At 37.8% G+C, this 14,822-nt stretch overlaps 2 protein-coding genes across 2 annotated transcripts; both read right to left on the bottom strand.

Annotated features, from left to right (window-relative positions):
• Window positions 1-40: 40 nt before the first annotated feature.
• Window positions 41-2,841, bottom strand: LOC122671953 (putative zinc transporter At3g08650; the record flags this gene model as incomplete). Its single annotated transcript, XM_043869485.1, has 3 exons — window positions 41-1,071; window positions 1,312-1,409; window positions 2,704-2,841. Coding segments are annotated over 3 exons (1,050 nt in total), but the record flags the coding sequence as incomplete, so codon positions are not given.
• A 3,898-nt stretch (window positions 2,842-6,739) lies between these two features.
• Window positions 6,740-9,375, bottom strand: LOC122659169 (NADH dehydrogenase [ubiquinone] 1 alpha subcomplex subunit 1). Its single transcript, XM_043854313.1, has 3 exons — window positions 9,208-9,375; window positions 9,026-9,115; window positions 6,740-6,943 (listed from the first exon to the last, which is right to left on the bottom strand). The coding sequence occupies exons 1-2, from the start codon at window positions 9,313-9,315 to the stop codon at window positions 9,026-9,028; spliced, it is 198 nt and encodes a 65-aa protein (XP_043710248.1). The 5' UTR covers window positions 9,316-9,375; the 3' UTR covers window positions 6,740-6,943.
• Window positions 9,376-14,822: the final 5,447 nt, after the last annotated feature.

Here is a 14,822-nt window from a genome sequence, read left to right as displayed (position 1 = left end):
GAGGGGTAAAGGTGAACTCACATATTCGCATTAGGCAATGTGAGCTTAGCAAATATACACCCCAATTAATTGTATCGGCGCTGACATTTGTTTTTCCTCCTGTAACAATATGTCAATTCAATTGGATCTACACATCGACAGGGAAGAAGAAAACAAATAAAAGAGAGCTACTACAATTGTAAAACCTATCTCTCATGTACTATTCTTTTTTGAACTTCACAACTTCATTTTGCTTTGTTTCCTGGGAATCCTTATTTCTATTTGACAGCCTCCGGGGCAGAGTTACAGTAAGGGGTATGTATGCAAACCAATCGAGTGAACATTAGACACAAACTAGCAAGAACCAAGCCTATTATTAGCCCAAAACTGCTCTTTCGACGATTCAACCTGACTGTGCGCCGCAAAATGCTTCCAAAACTTGGGATTAATACTCCACATGCAAAGACCATCCAATAATCAAGCCCGCTGTAGTCAATACCCGCAAGTATAGCTCCGATTGCAGACACTGGCCCTGCAAAGCCAGTCAGGGCAGCAGCTGCTAGAGCGGCTCGCCAGCTATCAGTAGCCCCAAAGATGCAGCTAGCAACAGCAGCACCCCGAGGTAGCCCATGCAAAGAGACCGGAAGGACCATGTGCCGGCCAAGCCCATAAGCTTTCGGTGCAGCCACTCCAAGTGCAAGCCCCTCTGTCAAAGCATGCAAGGCAACAGCCCCACATGCCAAGAATGACTGTAGGGTCAGGGCACTTATAGAGAACCCTGATGCAGTTGACAAGTTGTCCACTGAAGTTCTTTTGTGGCTTGCAAGCTTCAAGATGCCGGAAGTTGATATGTGGAAAAGTGAAGAACCCATCACAAGCAGCGATAGTAAGGGAAGGAAACCCATTTTCAAGGAGACAAGTAGCTGTAGTGGTCTCCATGCAGCAAGCACAAAGGCAATTCCAGAAGCCACACCCATGAGGAGAGCATGTTGTAGACTAAAGGCAAGAGCAAAAGTAACAAGAATGACACCACCAAGCAACGGCCCAAGACCAAAAAGTAGTGAAACAATGAAGCCAGAAGCATCCTCCGAGCTGCAGCGCAGACCAAATCAAAAGTTCCAAGTTATTAAAGATGCAGATAAACCCAATATAGGTCACGTAAGAACCTGCGACACCACTATATATCCGTTCATTATGGTGTCGCTTGTAAGGTTACCATATAAGCAACTAGATCTTCTTGTGTCACAAACCTAATTTGAACATATGACTCCCCCTGTTCCTTGTGGACATTTATACTACAAAAATGAACAGGAATTAAGAAAGAAAACCAACCTGTAGCCATGGCTAAAATTCTCGAGTACAGTGCTAAGAGTTTCCATAAATGCAACAGAAAGGGTAGCTGCTGAAGCAACTTGGGAAGGAGAAGCTTCCTGGGGAGAAATAAAGAAAAAAAAAATTTAAACAGGAAAGAAAAGTAGAGGAAACTTGCATGACATTATTCCTCATGCAATGGTTCAGTCAGCAAAATTAAGATAGGTGCTTAGGTATAAGTTCATGGTCCCAGAAAAAGGATTCAGTTGATATTTGTTTTGAGGTTGCTATTTGTTTGAAAAAAATATTAACGGCAATTGACATGATAATAAGCTAACTTCTTACTTAATAATAAGGTATCTAACAACAAATAAGTAAATTCCTTAAGTCAAGCAAGCACACAATTAGTTGTGATGATACAGTTTTACTAGTTTCATAGCATTAATAACAACTTCATAATTTCTATAATCATTTCGCCGTCCTAAATTTCATAAGTAAATCCCCAGGTTTTAATAAGAAAACCTCAATAACTTGTGGGGTACAAGATGCGCTATAGTTCACAAAAGAAAACTAAAAGGAGGAAATCAAGATAACTATTAAATAGAAAGTAAGGAAACTTACCAATGGCTTTATTTAAAATATGATTAACATGCAAGATATACCATCAAAGAGGAGGAAAAAACATATACATACATATATATAGGTCTGGAGTCATCTGCCGTAGAGAGGGCATTAATACTTCCCCCTATTGAATGAAGTTACTGAATTGCCCCCTACTCCCATCCAAGAGTCATTATGACCCAACTTTTTTAACCTGCCGACCAAAGTATCTCTTCCCCATATATATCCATCCAATCTGTCCACTTTTCTGGAGCATCAGGCTTGTTTCAAATAGTCAAAAAAAATACCTCTGGGTTCTCAAACCTTTAGAGAGAATAAAAACTGGTTAACGGGAACATGCAGGACTCATTAAATTTTTATTTTATTTTTTTTAATTTTTAGATTGTTTACGAAAATGGTTGGTCTACCTTCATGTGTGCCAGGTATAGTCATATAAAAAGACCCTTATTCCACAACATCTAGGACATACCTTGAATTTCATTCATTGAATTTTGAAAACAGAAACAAAACAACGTTCCTAAGTTCTATAATTGCTTCACAATTTGACATAATTGGAGTCCAAAAGTTATGAAACAGTGATCAGTTTCAGTAATGTGTTCCTGGTTTCATATAAACCAACCAATTGCTTATTAGTTGACTACATATGAACCACCAAAACAGCTTCCAGTTAAATCTTTTCGGAAGTGTAAGGGGTAATGTAGAATGAACTGTAGTCTTTGCAAGCTTACTGCCCAAACGAAGCCCTTAAGTACAGGACTCAGATGTACACATGCATGAGCTCAGGAATATTACCTTGAACCCATCAGGGAGGACCTCTGCTATAACCATCCATATCATACACCCAGCAGCAAAGCCCGTACAGAAAGGCAGGAACTTGTTGAATGAATCAGCACATATGAAGGAGGGAACAGCAACAATGGGCTGCAGCGATTAAAGTCATCAACTAAAAAGTTCAGGAAGTTATGCATTAAACATGAAGTACAAGGAAACCATTAAAACCTAATCCTTCAGATCACTGGAATAGAAAAGGAGCCACAAATAGAAAGAATAAAGTGTGTAGCGAGAAACATCATAAAAGTTTCTGCTCTTTGTAAATGTCAGGAAACTCTTAGCCTCCATCTAGTTTGATGTAAAATGTTGTAACACAAAAACAAAGAAAGTTTTTAGCGAATATGAGCAATGATCCTGTTAATCAAATATTACAAAATGTAGAATCTAATTTTCATCAGGATTCCTTATATTTCGTGAAAAAAAATTTCCCTAAAGAAATATTTTACTTCACTTTCCAACTACCACCTGATATGCTCATATTTTCTGTTATGCTATTGATCTTTTCTTCCTAAAATACTCAATTTCCAACATTCCCTTGTAATTAGGTAGAGCCTTAGGCACCAACATATAATCAGCAAGAAGAGTCAACATATGGGTGCCAGTTTTATGACAGATTGCTCCTCCCACCAGTCCTTTTCTTTTGTTACAAAGAATGAATGAAGATGACTATCAAAAAAACCCCAGAATACTGTGCACAAGGACACACTAACAATGCTATTAAAGAAAAAGAGCATGTAGCTAGAAAATAGCCAGACAACTCATATACGTCCCTTTCTATATCAGTAGACTCTTTAGACGCCAATCCATTCAACAAGAAGGGTTCACACAACCAAGAGTATTCCACATCTTGGAAGATCGTCCAACTTCTTTCCTTTTACTTTTTATTTTTTCTTATCATACAATATGAATATTAGCTATCTAAAGGCCCACAACAACTTACAATTCCTTGGATAAAGGCTATCAAAAAAGGGAAGGAAGATATAGACAGTTAAATATGGAGTTCCAGCAGCCAGCAGGTTTCAATTTTAAGGGATCTCATCAGCACAGCAGTTTAGATGAATACCTCCACTCTTGATAGTCTATCCTAAACCATTCAAGATAACTGTTCTCACACCTTTCCTCCAAAAACATCATAACGTACATATAAACCAACATTGACAAAAGCCTAATCCCATTCCCATCCTTGAAGGTGACACCTCTCAAGAATCCCTTCCATCACTCCAAATTTGAAATCTATAAACCTTCTCCAGAAAGCAAAATTTCTTTCTCAAACCTCCAAGACAATTTCCAAAGCAACAACCTAATATTGTCCTGCAATGTATCTCTATGACTCCAGAATTTTAAGGTTTGAATGTGAAACTTCTTCCCTCATATCTTCATTCATTACTTAAAAAATCATGCTGAATCTTCTCCATTACACTGCAAACTGAAATGGACAACTTACACAATGTAATAATAGTTGTCACAGCAACGCTAAGCGATTAGAGGTCGCTTAGGAGTCTCATAGGCAACTAGGGCATTACATATTAAATGAGGGGGTTAAGTATAAATATTTAGAATTTCTTCTTTTAATTCTAATTTTAAAAGGCGCCTCTGGTGTAAAATGCGAAATTTGGTCCCTTTTACTTATAAATATTAAAAGACTTATATGTAAATAAGAAAATACTTTACTTACAAAAATAAAAATAACACTACAATAATAATAGAACACTGCAGATCCATCTTCTTCCTCCCTCTTCCAGTCATCTCGATTTTGGATGACTCATCGGATTTGATGCCAGGCAGAGATTATGTCACAGACAAATCTAGAGGCAACAGCTACACCAGGCAGGTACCCTTCCTTCTCTTCTTCTTCTTCTCTTGATGGTGGTGGTGGCAGACGTAGTAGCAGCTGATGCTGCTTCCATCTCTCTTCTTGGTGGAGGGCCGGTTACGAGAAGGGGAATTTCTGAGATGAGTCTCAGAGTTGCAGGGGGGAAAGAGGAAGCACACAACCACACACTCACACAGATTAAAACCCAATATTTTTCTATTCAATTCTGTCCACCGGTTACAAGCAATGCCCATATTTAAAGATGTAAAACTAAGACTCTTAACTATACTCTAAAACTGAAAATAACTTGCAAACCAACTCTAAAACTAAGTACCCTATTCCTACATATCCAACTCAAACAAATAAAAGACTAAACAAATAACTTGGCTACTTTCAACCTTGGTGGACCAAAAAACCCCAGTTGGACCGATTCTTGGTTTGGGCTTCTAATGACGTCCAACCCAAAAACCCAAGCTTCAGGGTGGAGAGGCCCTTTCAAGGTCATAAGCCAAACTAACGCACACTACTTGACCAATGTGGGACTAAACTCCCCTCCCATTCCTGCCATGGAGCACATTCACTGCATCAAATCCCCTCAGTTTTGGGCCATGGGCCCCAACATGGCCGGTGCACAAACAACCCGCTTTGATACCACTTAAAGACGTCCAACCCAAAAGCCAGAGATCAGGATGGAGAGGCCCTTCCAAGGTCATAAGACAAATTGCTGCACACTACCCGATCGATGTGGGACTAAACTCCCCTCCCATTCTTGGCCATGGAGCGTCTTCACTGCATCAGCCTCCAAAGTGGGTCATGTTTGTCTAGCCAGGCTAGAGCAACTGCATCAGCCCACGTCCTCTGAAAAGAACTCGACTCTGTCAAGTTTGGATGAGGTCTAAGAATGCCTTCTGAGTCAACTCATCGGAGGAGAAATGTACCAACAGTCCGCTTGATTGTTGATAGACAAAAGATCCTTCGTCGGAAGAAACTCCATCTCAAGCCCACCATTCTGAAAAGAATGTGTATTCTCATAAACACAATGCTTAGCTTTCTTATTATACAACCATGGACGTCCCAAAAGAATGTGGCGGACTTTTAGAGGGAGGAAATCATAGTGCACCTAATCAATCAATCCACCAATGCAACAGGTGAGCAAACACCTTTCATTAATCTTGAGATTTGTGTTGTTCACTAACGTAACCTTATAGGGATTCGAATGAGGTTCCATCTTCAAATCAAACTTGCTAATATCATCTTCAGTGACGACGTTGGTGCAACTAATGGGGTTAATCACCATAGTACACAAGTTGTCATTGCATCGCACCCTGGTCTGCAAGATATTACGAAACCACTCTTCCTCGTCAGGAACCTTATGTGTAGTCAAGAGAGGACGAATAACATACCACTATTGAATCACACCGTCATCGATTTCAGTAGGCTCACGCTCACACTCCACCTCCAAATTTACTGTCCCTGTCTTCCGTTACTCTTCCAATGCAAATGGTATGAAATTGTCTTTGTTTATGTAAGCTACCAACCGGTTAGGGCATTCAGCAAACATATGTTTGTACTCCTTGCACGTGAAACGTTGAATAGTTGCTACCTTCACTTCACCGAAGTCCTGTCATATCCATGTCAGGGTGGAGACTAAGGTTTGTCTGAACCTCGGCTAAGTGGGAAGGATGAACCAGTGGTGTAGGTGCCATAGAAGAACCACTAATCCATGGTTTACTAACCGAAACCGACTTCTCCTAAGAAGAAGACAACTATGGGCGAGTAATGTAGTCCTAGATAGGTAGGAGACCTACTAGGAGCCAGGTAAATCAGAGTTTTTAACTATGCTGGCCGAATGGGACAGAATGGACAGCATAGATAAACTAGGGCAGAATTAGGGTTAGGGATTATAAGGCTGCAATGGAGAATTGAAATTAGGGTTGTTGTCGAGTAAAGTATGAAGGCTGTGGATGAAGTTTAATGATGATTGATGAAAAGGGTCGGTTTCCTAATTTGCCACTATTCTCGATACCTGTAAAAGGGAATAATTATTGAGTGACAAAAATTATGACCAAGTTATATTTTGGAGTATGAAACAAGTCTCAGAAACTCAGAAAAATTAAAAAAATCCTAATTAAAAAGGTAACAACACTCGGAAGGCCAGCATGGAAAGTGACTAAACGATCTAGAAACCTTAGTACTTGCATTTGGGGCACAACAAACAGAACTCCTAGAGATTTTATAAAAGTAAAGCATATTCATACCACATGAAATATAAAAGGAAATGGAAAGTTTATCGTAGGTGCAATTGAAACAACCGTTCAGCAGTTCCTGCAGATAACATGTGCACTTTATTCCCTTCCAAACGATCAAACGATTCCAATGACAACACTCCTGCATTACCACATAATATCATAAGCTTAATTCATACTTTGGCTATAATATTTGTCATGGATGAGAAAATGAAGATGCCAAATAATAATACCTTCTATACTACTGTCAATAAATCATCTTCTAGGTTGTTTGTAGTTTAGAAACTGCTCAAACAAACACCATTTCAAACAATGGAACCGACACCAAAAACTATCCTCTGCTCACTATATTCTATTTTTTTTTTTTCCAAATTAAACCAAAAATCTCAAGTCTTTCCTAAAACAAGAAAAAGGTCAGTTTCCACACATTTTCATTTTGTGTCTCTATGTTCGTTTAGAAACATGGAGGAAGCGGTCTGAAACAGTGGTGACACATAATATTTTAATCATAAATTAAGTTTATGTGATTGTGTTAACCATGTTTCACAAATTATACAACATTTCTGTAGCAACAAGAAACTAATTAAAAGAATGTTTCATATTCTTCTAGAAATATTAAACTAAAACAAATGTTGAACTTGGACCTCATATTTCAATGGAATAGAACTGTAAATAGGCACAGATCAACAGCTCTTTTGTTCAAACTTTGAACTCCTACCCCTTCCCCCCTCCCCCCCCCCCCCAGGTAATCTTCTTCTAATCAGTGGGCCCCACAAGGTTTAAAGGGGTAACAATATCAGACAGATTGATGCAAAAAAAAACTCGAATCAAATAGTTTTTCCTTCACCGGGAGGGGGGGGGATCATATGAAAAAGAACTCAACAGTCAAAGAATTTTAACAGTTCCAACATCATGATTTTTTCCCCAAGGCTAAAACAGTAATAAGCCTAGATTATTCCCAACTTATTTTACGTTATATCAATTTCACTATCAATGATCACACCAATAATACTTAATTTGTCTTATAAGTCTTACTAATCTCAAAACAGCATCAACCCAGAGAATAGGTTGACATCCTCTAACCAGGATTCAGGAAGCTAAGTGGATACCTGAAATGAGCTTTAAATGGATCAGACTTCAAAAATCAAGGGGGAGATGACTAGGCAATAACACTAGAAGATGTGAAATCCCCAACACTATCATACTCTCCTTTGTCACCAGTTGACCTGGAACTGAGCTCTAGATGGATCAGACTTATAAAAATCAACGGGAAGAGAACTGGATGCAATAACATTTGAAGATGTTAAATCCCCAACATTGTCATACTATCGTTCATCACTAGAAAAGAGGAGATACCATCTACTGCCTAAAATATAAAACTGATACAAAGATCAGATTCCATAAAACATGTAGTTGCCTTATTAATCTTCGAAGTATATGGGACCGTTTCAAGCATTTGAAAGGGAACCAACAGAGATTATAGCCCAACAATTAGATTCATTAACAAGTAAAGGAACTGCTAATGCAGAAGAATATGAGGGCCTCTGTTAAATGAAATAACGGAAAATCCAGAAAGAGTACTTGATGAAAACATTATTATACATCGACAGTTCAAGCAAGAGAAGATTTTGAAGTATGAGAAGCAGGTAACGGTGCAGGACTGCTACTTCAGGTCCTTAGGTGTTTGAAAAGTACAGATACTTGCACTAACTGAGAACGGAGTATCTGCACTCCACAAGATTGAATTCTACTCCATCCAAATGGAATTTGATAGGAAGCGAAAATTCTATGTTTCAAATCAACGGAAAAACTGAAACTACGGTTGGGAAGCACAATAAGAAGAAATCTATCAAGATCCCGCGTGAACAATTGGACCATTAAAACGGGCCTTGGAAAAACACCCAGATAGAAACCCAAAAGGAACTAAATTGAAAAATTAAATTTCAATGAAAAAACGTATCTATGTACCAAAGATTAGCGGTACACCATCCAAACGAAGACGAATTTTATCGAATTCCAATATCTAAAACATATTCTCGCGTCTCTTCGGAAACCCAATTAGTAATACAATGGATCATCGAAAATCCAATTAGTATTACAATGGACCGTCGAAAACCCTATTCTAAACTTAGCGGAAGGAAACAGCTGGGTTGGGAAGAGGAAAAACCAACAGAAATAATCGACCAAAATGAAACTTTAGAAGAAGCCATAAACAAAATCTGACCTAATTTTGGGCTGAAGAGAACATCTCCATGAGCTTCTTGTCCCTTCTCTCCATGGCCACGTCCCAGACATCGTTACCGATGTGCTTCGGCTGCAAGATCTCGCAGAGAAAACGTTACGAAAATAAAAGTATAACTAAAATCCGATTATTAACGATTAGAGGAAAGTTGATATCATCTTTACCCTGCCATGAGCAGCTTTGTGGATGTAATACTGAACATTTCCAGCCACACAGAGCATTCCAGCAATGATTCCTAGCGGAAGAACAGCTTCCAACCAGAAAAGCCCCATTTTGCAGAACAGATGCTACCGCAGAGATAATTGGAGAAAGGACTACTGGAGATTTTGCTGTTTTACCACACCGTAGACTTTCTTGTGGTATGAGCCAGGGATTAAATAATCGGAATCGAAACCGATTCGATCGGATTGGTAATCAGAAACGCCTGATTTGAATCGGAGTCGTCCCGATTCGTACCATTCTAAATTGGGGTGGAGTGGATTGGGCCAAGTGGAGCGATCCGATCCGGATTAGTCGGTTCGATCCATCCGGTTGATTCCCTTAAACATCCATGTGCCCAATGCATGGTGCCATGGTGGATATGTGGCCTCGTAAATTTAAATTTAAAAACAAAAAAATTATGAAACCGGTGCCGACCAAGATCAATCTGTCAAACTAGGTTTGTTGGTTTAGGGTCACACTTGAACCGGGCCCAAACACCTTTGGTAAATCAAAGTCAGCCAAATAAGTTTGCTCGGACCGGCAACTTCGATACCAGGAGCCGGTGCCGACCAAGCTTCATTGCTTGATGGGATATGAAAATCCTGCAACGGATTATGGGTATTTGCAGATTTTTGGACTCTTGAGTCTTTCATGCATTGACCTTATCTTGCCTTTTTCCGACTTAAAGGCTTACCAAAACCCTACCAATTACTCTAGAGGACATAATGAAGGCCACCAAGATAATTGGAAATCCATCACATTCTTGATTTAGAATTACTTGATGGAATCTACCTCCATTTTTTTTGTTATTATTCCGTATCCCCTTGGGATCAAAGAGGTCTTTAAGAGTGTTAAAGAAAAATTATGCCTTGGAGATGGGTAACCTTAGGATATAAGTAAGAACCTCCTTAGGAAGTGTTTGGTTCAGTTATTTTGACGAATTAGATTCGATTCGGATCATATTTCATGAAATCAGTTTCGTGGATTTGTATCTTTGAAATTTAATTGTTTAGTTACCCTAATTTCGTAACGTAAATCTTCTTGAATAATTGTTTGGTTACCCTGATTCGGTGTCTTGATTCTCCCTAAAAACTATTTAATTACTCTGAGTCTATCATGTGGATTCATTCTAAATCTATATGAAAACTGTTTGGAGCTACAATGTTGGTAGAAGAGTCCAAAAGAGAGAGAGAGAGCTACAATGTTCTTTGATGCAATAGAACTATAATGTTGGTAAAAGGTTGTTCAATTCAATCACATTATTCACATGTTCTCATCACATACAAAGACTGAAGGTTTTTCAATTCAATCACATTATTCACATTTCTTATCACATACAAATACAAAGACACCAAAAGCAAAGAAACAGAATCATAAGAAACGAAAATCATGATAACATAATTATTAACTTATGTGTCTATTTCTCTTCAAATTTAAAAAACTTTGAATTGTTTTTTTTTTTGTTGGGCTTCCAAACATAACCTAAAGAAATAGTAACCAAGCCAATTATCCGGTTAAGTTGGTTCTAACTTTTCCTGCTTATAGATTAAGGCCAACAGCTAAAACACTCAGGGGGCAGTGGAAGAAGATGAAGACCGATGATTCTAGATTGATGGTGTCTCTCTTCAATCTTCCCCATCCACTTTCACCATAAAAGGGTTCAAGAATCAAGACTTCAAGATCAAAATCAAAGTCAAGATGAGAAGGCGCAGAAGGGGACTGTCCTCCTCCATCCATCCAGTTATCGAAGTTAAGGTAAAATCGCCTGATGCTCTGCCCACAGGTCTGACAAGGGAACAAAGATGCCCGTAATTCAAGAATACCTAAATCTCCTATGGGTTTGAAGAAGTTATGGGATTAGCTCTTCCATGCTGCAAACTGTTATAATCACCAATTCCTTGGTTGGGGGAGCATAACAGTGACTAGCATAATCTCTATCAACATAATAGGGTCTTGAAAACATAAGATGATAGCTCATTTTCAAGAACTTTTTATTTTAACACAGATTACTAAGTTAAGTGAAAAGCTCCCAACCAAAAATTTGTGACTATAACAGTTTGCAAGACCTAACCCCATGACTTCTTCAAACCCATGCCAAATGTCATAGGAGATTTGGGTGTTATTGAATTAGGCGCATCTTTTGGTTCCCTATTTGTCAAACCAGAGCATCGGCGATTTTACCTTTACAACAGGTTCTTCCAATATGTACCCAACTTTTGAATTTGGTATTTTTATAGATATTACAGATTCTTCCAGTTGGTTTTGGATCTATGTTTTCTCATTACTATTGGCTATATCAATCTTTGGTGTTTTGTTTTGATTAACTGCAATTATTCGGTCCAAGAATGCTGTTACTGTGTGGCTAGAAAGTGAAAATTAGATTGGTTTGGTATGCTTCATCCTCACTAATCTTGCTGCTTGTTTTGACTGTTCTCATATGCTTGTATTGCTACTCATTTTCTTTTCTTTATGGGCATAAATGTGACTGCAGAATTAATAAGATCCTGCAATAAGTTGTTATTTAGAAGCTTTTGATTTCAAGGTTTGTTTTGCTCTGGAGTAGTGTATTGCTGGCAATGGAAGTGATATCAACATCTCTACCTAAAAAAGAATACGAAGTAGTAACAGATAGTACAAACTACAAAGTAGTAGTATGAAAGACTTAGCTAGGATGGCACCAATATGGTCATTTTGGATGCGGACTGGATTGTTATATGTTAGTTATTGCAAGCTTTTGAAAGTTTGAGTCAAAGGAGAGTAACTAAAGATTTATAGCAGCGAATAGTAAAAACTTTCAACTCATGGTTGTGCATAACAATTACTGTCAGAAGCATTAAGCAGCAGTAGAGTTGATTTAGGATCTGGAATGCATACAAAGGTAGAATACAAGTTCACTGTGGGTTAGAAGAATCTATGGTCATGAGACTCATGACATTAGGGTCAAGTGATCCTCTAAAGCTACAAGAATCATCCATCTAGAGCTGTAACTATTTCTGGCTTTTGCTTATTTCAGAACCTGGAATTCACACATATTCAAAGTTTGGACTGTTCTAATTGAACCCTTTCTACTCTTCATAAGTTTGTGATTGTGAATTGTTTCAGTAGCACTATTGACAATTGGAATCAACGGAACCAATCCTTCCTCGAATTGGAGGAGTAGGACATTTGCAAATGCAGTTTTAGCCTTGCTTTATTTGGTTAACTAGTTTGGATGGCCTTGTAGGGAACTTCAATAACTCCTTACCCTTTTTTAAAATTTTATTACTTTTGCTTGTTCAAAGCTGTTTTTTTTTATTTTTTATTTCTTATTTACTGAAAAAAAAAAAAGAATGCTTCATATGTTTTCAAGACCCTTTTATGTTGACAGAGATTATGCGAGTCACTGCTATACTCCCCAACCAAGGAATTGGTGACTGTAACAGTTTGCAGCATGGAAGACCTAACCCCATGACTTCTTCAAACCTCTTGTCAAATGTCATAGGAGGTTCAAATGTCTGGAATAACCTCCAGCATGAGGTAAATGATTGCATCTTGTGTTTGTTTTAGAATTCCAAGTTCTGGAAGTGACAACAGAAAGAGGGGGGGGGGGGTAGTGGTCTTTCTGGAATTGCACTAACTGTCGCTTGTAGTTTAGAAAAAATTGGGGAGTGTCCATTGGAGAATCTGATGGCAAGATCCCTCTTTATTGCTCCATGGACAGCTTAAAAGAAACTTCTTGTTGGAGGAAATAAAAGAGAACTTGGTAATGCCACGAGGCCCACGACCTAGGATTGATGGTAGGGAAATACTTCAAAGTGATAATTTTCGACACTTACATTTAATCATATATAAAGGAGAAATTGAAGACATTACACATAGAATTAGAGCGGAGTGGATGAGATGCAGAGGTGCTTTGGAGTGTTGTGTCAATACATTTCACTAACAATCAAGATGCCATATGGAGCTTAATGTTGGGAAATATAGAAACTACACATAAATAAAATAAGTGATTAAAAGAAACTGACTATAAATAAAATAAGTGATGCCGATATGAGGTAGTTGAGATGGATGAGTGGCAAAATCAAAAGGTAAAATAAAAAATGGACAAATTCATGTTAATCTAGGAGTGGCCCCAATAGATGATAGGCTTTTAGAGCTAAGGTTCTAATAGTAAACCTAATGGAGGTTCATTTTGCTTAAGTATGTGCTTCTGTTTTATAGGACAGTCATACGACCGGCTACGATGTAGGGCGGAATGTTGGGCTGTTAAGAAACATCACATAGATAAAACTCAGTGTAGCTGAAATAAGGATGCTGAGATGGATGTGTAGTAAAACCATGGTTCAAAATTTCGCAATATATCGTCGAAATTTACCAAAATTTCGGTAAATTTCGTAGAAATACTTTGTGTATTGAGTATTGGACTATTGACTGTTATGGAGCTTATGAGTTATGACTTATGAACTTATGCACTTCTTACTTTATGAGTTTAACTTTAAAGTTTAAACTAAAGGCTACATTTGACTTTATTTTTGTTTCATTACTTTGTTTAAAATTCTTATTATGTCTTTTACACATAGAATTAGAGCGGAGTGGATGAGATGCAGAGGTGCTTTGGAGTGTTGTGTCAATACATTTCACTAACAATCAAGATGCCATATGGAGCTTAATGTTGGGAAATATAGAAACTACACATAAATAAAATAAGTGATTAAAAGAAACTGACTATAAATAAAATAAGTGATGCCGATATGAGGTAGTTGAGATGGATGAGTGGCAAAATCAAAAGGTAAAATAAAAAATGGACAAATTCATGTTAATCTAGGAGTGGCCCCAATAGATGATAGGCTTTTAGAGCTAAGGTTCTAATAGTAAACCTAATGGAGGTTCATTTTGCTTAAGTATGTGCTTCTGTTTTATAGGACAGTCATACGACCGGCTACGATGTAGGGCGGAATGTTGGGCTGTTAAGAAACATCACATAGATAAAACTCAGTGTAGCTGAAATAAGGATGCTGAGATGGATGTGTAGTAAAACCATGGTTCAAAATTTCGCAATATATCGTCGAAATTTACCAAAATTTCGGTAAATTTCGTAGAAATACTTTTTGTATTGAGTATTGGACTATTGACTGTTATGGAGCTTATGAGTTATGACTTATGAACTTATGCACTTCTTACTTTATGAGTTTAACTTTAAAGTTTAAACTAAAGGCTACATTTGACTTTATTTTTGTTTCATTACTTTGTTTAAAATTCTTATTATGTCTTTTAGTACTTAAACAATGTGTATTTAACTATTTATACATCAAGGTTGGCGACCGTATACTGTCAATCAAGAGTGCATACCCAAAACACCACTTTGAGTTCATTTTTTTACAATATGAAGATTTAAATGTGTTTATTTGGCCTAAATAAGGGTGTACATGAAGTATCAGGCCTTAATATGGCCAAAAACCCACCGAGATGGATTGTCGAAATATGGCAGAAAAAATACCATATTTCGGTTATATTTCGGCCATCTCGACAAGCCCGAGATACCGATATATCACGAGATCTTAAACTATGAGTAAAACTAGGAAGGATAAAGTAAGGAATG

The sequence above is a fragment of the Telopea speciosissima genome, chromosome 1 (assembly GCF_018873765.1).
Source record: "Telopea speciosissima isolate NSW1024214 ecotype Mountain lineage chromosome 1, Tspe_v1, whole genome shotgun sequence".
Classification (NCBI taxonomy): Eukaryota; Viridiplantae; Streptophyta; class Magnoliopsida; order Proteales; family Proteaceae; genus Telopea; species Telopea speciosissima.
The sequence above is the reverse complement of the archived record's forward strand: the minus strand, read 5'-3'. Positions and strand labels throughout refer to the sequence as shown.